Genomic DNA, 7,042 nt, shown 5'->3' on the forward strand with positions numbered 1-7,042 from the left:
ACGAATTTTGGTATAGACAATAACAACAAGAGTATTTGTGATTCCTGAAAATTTGGTTGCGATCAAATAAAATTGTGGAAGTTATTAAAGAAATACTTTTGTATGGGCAAAACGACTACTTACTAGGGCTCTTAGTTGCTTTGGCCGATAATCTGGTCCATTGTGCCGTCTATGGTATATTTTGAATGGTGTACTATATCGATATACCATTTGGTATATTTTAGTATCCGCAATATTTTGCCTTTATTAAAATGGGTAGCGGGTATCTCATAGTCGACACTCGACTGTAGCTTTCTTACTTGTTTTTTCCAGTCTCAACATTATTAAACTCTGATGGTATCAATGTCTGAAATTTTTTGTTATCATTCACAAGTTCATGTAGTGGTTCAGTTATAGGTTTAAATGTTTCCTCCAGACCAATACTGTTCTGACTTTTGAGTTGTTTAAGATCAGAAAAATTTTTTTTAGAGCATTTCGGCTTTTAGTTAATTGAGTTAAAACTTTTTGATTCATTTTCTTTTAAATTTGTCTCATTCAACTGTTAGTGGATTAGTGATTATTTCAGTCTTGTGGTCATTAGTGTACTGTGATCTATTTTACGAAACATAATCATATATAACCAATAAACAGATACATTAGCATGTTTTGATGAAGAGAGCTGGTTGTACAGATCAGCTATCAGACTGTTAAATACACCAGCTAGCTGTTCTTTTAAACAGACCTGGCTGTACAGATCAGGTACCTGGACCTATTCATTCTATTTATGTCAAACATACACACATATACCGAAACATTTAATACGTGACAATGCTAATTTTATTATAATGTTTAAACAAGATGATTTGAACATGCGTCATATATATCGAGATCACGTAAACAGTGACATGGACTATGAATCTTTTATGGAAATTTCACGAAAATGCCGGGAGGAGAAATTTGGATTTCTACTAACCTCTAAAGATGATGATATGAAAATGGGCGATACAGAAACGGTTTTGATCAATTCATTTACTTTACATACTTTAAAAATATGTATATAAAACTAATGATATGATGATTAAACAATAGTCCAAACTCAGACTTCAAAATGTCTACATCACTTGTTGAATCAAGCGCCTTCTCCCACTGTAAGCCTGCTCAGCCTAAGTGAGCAGTTACATTTTACTCTCAATCTTGCGCTCTTCTTTGCTACAGTTGTTACATTTTAGTTATAAGCTTTCGCTCATCTTTGTTTTCCTTTAACTACTAATGTCGGAATAACCGGCAAACAATAAATTGTCGCTCTCTCCTTTTGCAACTAGCAAACGAATTAGACGTGTTTAATTTGCGCATCAGCAGCCTTCAAAGTGTTTTATCTTTTTTGCTCCCAACAACAACAAATTATTTTTCGACTTTCGTAATTTTACATGGCGCTCGAGCAGGGACTACAAAAATACTTTGTTGATTGGTTAATTAAACGTAAAGAAAATTCAATTATTGCAATTGATAAGTTTAATTAATTTCACACCTTGTTGGCAGCTGAGTGCGTATAATTACAAACACATTCGTTTGCGTTGTTTCGTTGCTGGCCTTTTGGATTTATGGATCAATCAGAAGTCAACAGCTCTTCTGATGAACAGGTAACAGTGGAAAACTTTGTTAATAACCTTGGACCTGGTGACATTCATTGTGATTGTTTCCCAGTTCAGACTGACAGATTATTGAATTGTAGTGAACAATTGATGCAACACACATAAGTGAAATCCAAGTGCCAAAACATTGAAACCACCCTCGCGACTTTATGATTATGCTTTCCGGTTCTTTATTATATTGAGTTACAATAATAGCACCCGCGCATAATTTCAATTATTTTTCGCTCTCTTTATTTGGTAATCTTCGCTCTCGCTTGCTTAAAAGTTTCGCTCTCGCTTTGCTTGTTCATCTTCGCTCTCGCTTGCTTAATAAGTTCTGCTCTCGCTTTATTCGATCATCTTCGCTCTCGTTGTGTTCGATCGTTTTCGCTCTTGCTTTGCTTGTTCGGCGCCGCTCAAACTAACATTGAAGCTATGCTCACTGTTGAGTTTGACATTAGAAACATTCTCTTGAGTACTTGCATTGGTGTTTCTCTTAATAGTAGAGTGTGTTTTCTCTTTGCTTAACTTGCACAACCCAGAAACATACACCAAATCGCAATGTCGAAAGATAAAGGGAAGACTGAGAGGCTTAGATTAACAGTGTTAAATGAAACAGGTTCCATCAATAAAATTGAGATCAATGTCGTTTGGATATACTAAATAAATACATTGCAGATGCCATGGGTTGCAATCTGAAATTGATTGCATTGACCCGGACAATTCTAGCCGTGCTTCCTTAGAAGAATTATGCATTAAGACAAGGTCGTTTTATCTGATTAGTTTGAAGGAGCCCGATTCGGACCGAGTTGCTCAGCCAGCAAAATGAACTTACCAAAGTTCAATGGTAAGCACTCAGAATACAAGCAGTTCATAAGCCTTTTAAAAGTCTTTTAGATTCTGACCGGTTGAAATTAAATACTGAAAAGTTCAATCACTTAATTTCATGTCTGTCTGATGAGGCATTAGGAACAATAAAGGCGTTCCAAGTTTCCGGTGTAAATTACCCAAAAGCGTTAGAAAACTTGAGGTGTGTATACGACAACAAATGTCTTATATTCTTCGAAACGATCGCACAATTGTTTCATATCTCGCCAATGAATAAACCTTCGGCATCTGGGTTGAGGACCATTATAGATACGGTTTCGGCAATTTTTGAAAATTTGTTGTCACTAGGTGATGAACGAGATATCACCAACGCGATTCTCATACATATTGTATTGTCAAAGGTTGACCATACAACCAAATCAAAGTATGAAGAACAGCTCGACTATAACAGGCTTCCACAATGGTCTGATTGTGTCGATGTTTTGAATAGGCGCTACCAGCATATTTCAGCTGAGGAAAGCTCGAAATATAGAACGAGCCCTAAGCCAGAATCGAGTCCCAAACGGACTACCAAAGCGTCGTATTCAACGTCTAAGTCTAGCAACCCTAGTTGTCAGTTCTGTAACGCGAATCATTTTATAAGCAGTTTCCAAGGCTTTAGTGCACTGCCGGTTACAGAACGATTTAGTTTCGCCAAGACCCAGAACCTTTGTATAAACTGCTTGCAGTCTTGCATAGAATATCCAGCTGCACATCTTCAAAATGCAGAGTGTGTTCTAAATCGCACAATACATTGCTGCATAGATTCGATGCGTCAGCTCAGCCTCAGACCACGAGTATAAGCCAGCGTCAACATTAACAGCCTGGTAGCTCGAGCGGCCAAGCATCGCCACATCATTCTGGCTACCGCTGTTGTGAAAATTCGCGATAGATTCGGTCAATTCCAATTGGCCAGGGCTTTGTTGGACTCTGGGTCTCAGGTCAATTTCATGACTGAAGAATTTGCCCAAGCTCTAAGGTTGTCGCGAGCCAACAAGTGATTGACAATTACGGCCATAGGAACGTCAAATTTGGTAGCCCGACATGAAGTGTCAACAACGATATCATCTCGTGTTAACAAACATCAGTTTGACGCCGATTTCTGGGTGCTAAAATCAATTTCGAACCAGCAGGCAGACAGCTTGATTCCAGTCAGGCAATTACAAATACCGGCTAACGTGGAATTGGCTGATCCTTATTTCTACAAGCCGCAGAGAATCGACTTGCTATTAGGAGCCGATTCATTTTTCGACCTTTTGTGCACAGGCCAAATTAAATTGAACGACAGTGGCCCTCTGTTACAAAAACTCTGCTAGGGTGGATTGTGTCATGGCGTTGCAAAGGTACTCGAGTCAGAACCCATTATGTGGTGCAACAACGTACTCGTCGGAAGATATAAAACTTGACTCGCTGGTAGAAAGGCTATGGGACTTAGAAAAAGTTCCAGACTTATCGAACGCTGCTAAATACTCGTCAGAGCAAAGAGCCTGCGAACAGGACTTTATTGACAGAGTGACAACATTATCGACAGGGCGATTAGAAGTTAGTCTTCCGTTTAAAACTGACCCAAAAATACTTGGTTCGTCCTTCGAAACGGCAAAACGTCGGTTTCTTTCTCTTGAACGCAAGGTTTCAAGAAACGCAACATTAAAGGAAATGTATGTCAGTTTCATGAAAGAATATATAGAACTTGGTCATATGTCTCCGTTGATTTTCCACCAGGACCACACTACTTTATACCACATCAGTGCCACCACCAAACTTCGAGTTGTTTTCGACGCTTCGTGCAAAACGAATTCTAATTATTCTTTGAATGATATTCTAATGGTGGGGCCAACTATACAGAGGAACTCTTCTCGTCGCTAATTCGCTTTCGACTTAGTCGGTTTGCCCTCACGGCAGATATTACTAAAATGTATAGACAAGTAAGCATGTCTCAAAGGATCGGATGTTTCAACTTATTGTCTGGCGTGAAAATCCGACGATGCTGATACGCTGAAGGAGATTTGTGTCCAAGTGTCAGATATCCTAAGCTCCGGTGGTCTCCAATTGGCCAAATGGTACTCCAACCACCCTACTTTAATCAATGGGAATGAAACTGATAAAGTTCTCAGTTTCAACGACACAGATTCGACCAAAACATTGGGCATGCGGTGGACGCCAAAACTTATATATTTCGATATCATTTGGACTCCAGCTTCACCGATCTTAGCCCAACAAAACGCAACGTTTTGTCTGTGACAGCTCGTATGTTCGACCCACTTGGCTTGCTGAGCCCCATCAGTATTAAAGCCAGAATCTTACTGCAAGAGCTCTGGCAAAATCATCTGGCATGGGACGAAACTATCCCTATGCAGATGCATACGAGATGGAAGAGATTTAAAGAAAATCTACTAAACCTTGATAAAGTATCCATTCCACGATACACCAATTCCAGCAAAGCCAAGATCCAAATTCATGGATTTGCAGACGCTTCCAGCCACGCTTATGGCTGCTGTTTATATATACGAGCTAATCAGAATGGAAAAGTGAAATGTAAATTGCTTACATCAAAAGCAAAAGTTGCGCCTTTAAAACCAAGTCGATCCCAAGACTTGAGTTGTGTGCAGCGTATTTACTGGCGCAGTTGTGGTCGTACGTCAAGCCAATGCTTGGCAAATGCAGAATCGAGAGTGTGCATTTTGGACAGATTCAGAAATCACATTGTATTGGATTAGAATGTCGTCTTCTTCGCTAGCAACATTCGTAGCAAATCGTGTATCCAGTATACAAGACCTCACACAAGATGTTACATGGAGACATGTGCAGTGTGAGTGGCCTAAGAATCCTCATTTTCATTGTCAACCGATTTGAAAAACAGTGAAACAAAAATCAGCTCAGGTTTGTTTAACTACCAACCCTGATTTTCTGTCATCTATACTGGCTCACTTTTCTTCGTACAAAAGGTTGGTTCGAGCGATTGATGTGTATAAATTCATTTGCTGGCCAAAAATTAAAAATTGTTCTTCAGCCCTTAGTAAACAGGAGTTGTATTTTGCCTCGTTAAAGTTATTTGAATTGGTTCAACGGTCCGAATTCAACTTGGAATTTAAAAACTAAAAGCAAATCAATTAGTTCAACCAAATGTTCAATCTCTCCCTCCATTTATTCAGAAAATCTCTGAGCCAGTAAAATCTCTTTCGTTGATCCGCGTAGGTGGCAGATTATTAAATGCACCGATTGACGACGATGCCAAGTTTCAATCTTAATGTCAAAGAATTCGCCCTTGGTCAGAATGTATTTAAGAGACTTGCATCAGACCAACTGTCATGCTGGTGTTAAAACTATGATTTCGCTCTTAAGGCAAAGAATTTGGCTGATTAATGCTCGAAGAGAATGCACACAAGCAGTTCGTGGTTGCATTCTTTGTTTTCGATACAAGCCAAAACTAATGGAACAAGTAATGGGGCAGTTACCAACGGATCGCCTGATTGCTACACGTCCATTTCACATTTGTGGCGTTGATTTTGCGGACCCATAAATGTTTCCTTGCGAGTTCGGGGACGGCCTCCTTTAAAAATGTATATAGCAGTATTTGTGTGTTTTGCATCAAAGGCTGTTCATCTAGAACTGGTTGCTGACTTGTCCACTAACTGTTTTTATTAACCCTAAAAGCTTCATCGCAAGGCGTGGCGTTCCACTTCGGATATATTCGGACAACGCCACCAACTTCGTCGGGACAAACAACCTACTCAAGGAGCTACAGATGGAGTTCTCGAAGCAGCAGGAGAAACTCCAGTTGTTCGCGTCGGAGATGGGGATGGAATGGCACTTCATCCCTCCTCGAGCCCCACATTTCGGAGGGCTGTGGGAAGCCGCGGTGAAATCCGCAAAGCATCTCCTCGTCCGGCAAATGGCCAACGCGTCACTGGCGGAAAGCGAGGTCAGAGCTCATCTGGCAGATGTCGAGGCCATTCTCAACTCGCGGCCTCTCACTCCACTCAGCTCCGATCCCAACGATGGCGAGGCTCTAACTCCGGGCCATCTTCTAATCGGGCAAGCCATACGTTCGCTGCCGCAAGGATTCGTGCCAGACAGGCCCAACAAAGAGCTGACGTATTTGCGACGGTGGCAAATGTTATCCACGCTCAGACAGCGGTTTTGGCTCGCGTGGTCGAAGGACTACATCCACAAACTCCAAATCCGCACCAAATGGAAGTCTCCACAGCCCGGCGGAGGTCGGATGCCTCGTCCTGGTTCACGAGGACAACACGCCACCTCAGCAGTGGATAACTGGAAGGGTCGCAGGCGTAACCCGAGGAACAGACGGCCAAATACGGGTGGCCGAAATTAGAACGGGCACTGGCACATTCAAGCGCCCAATCCACAAATTAGCACGATTGCCAGTATTTTGAAATCCCACGTCGGGTATTCCAAGGTGGCCGGTGTTAAATCAAGCGCCTTGTCCCAATGTAACATAAGCCTGCTCAGCCTAACTGAGCAGTTACATTTTACTCTCAATCTTGCGCTCTTCTTTGCTACAGTTGTTACATTTTAGTTATAAGCTTTCGCTCATCTTTGTTTTC

General features: G+C 41.1%; 1 protein-coding gene across 1 annotated transcript; it reads left to right on the forward strand.

Moving 5' to 3' along the window:
* Positions 1 to 1,087: 1,087 nt before the first annotated feature.
* Positions 1,088 to 6,810, forward strand: LOC132797980 (uncharacterized). Its single transcript, XM_060809716.1, has 2 exons — positions 1,088 to 1,146; positions 6,132 to 6,810. The coding sequence occupies exons 1-2, from the start codon at positions 1,088 to 1,090 to the stop codon at positions 6,808 to 6,810; spliced, it is 738 nt and encodes a 245-aa protein (XP_060665699.1).
* Positions 6,811 to 7,042: the final 232 nt, after the last annotated feature.

The sequence above is a fragment of the Drosophila nasuta genome, unplaced genomic scaffold (assembly GCF_023558535.2).
Source record: "Drosophila nasuta strain 15112-1781.00 unplaced genomic scaffold, ASM2355853v1 ctg45_pilon, whole genome shotgun sequence".
Classification (NCBI taxonomy): Eukaryota; Metazoa; Arthropoda; class Insecta; order Diptera; family Drosophilidae; genus Drosophila; species Drosophila nasuta.

What these genes read in the sequence shown, in the direction of transcription:
- LOC132797980 (XM_060809716.1), top strand. Translation starts at nt 1,088, where the DNA reads ATGTCTACATCACTTGTTGAATCAAGCGCCTTCTCCCACTGTAAGCCT. An exon ending in TGTAAGCCTGCTCAGCCTAA is followed by an intron (nt 1,147 to 6,131) that starts GTGAGCAGTTAC and finishes TAACCCTAAAAG; the next exon opens with CTTCATCGCAAGGCGTGGCG.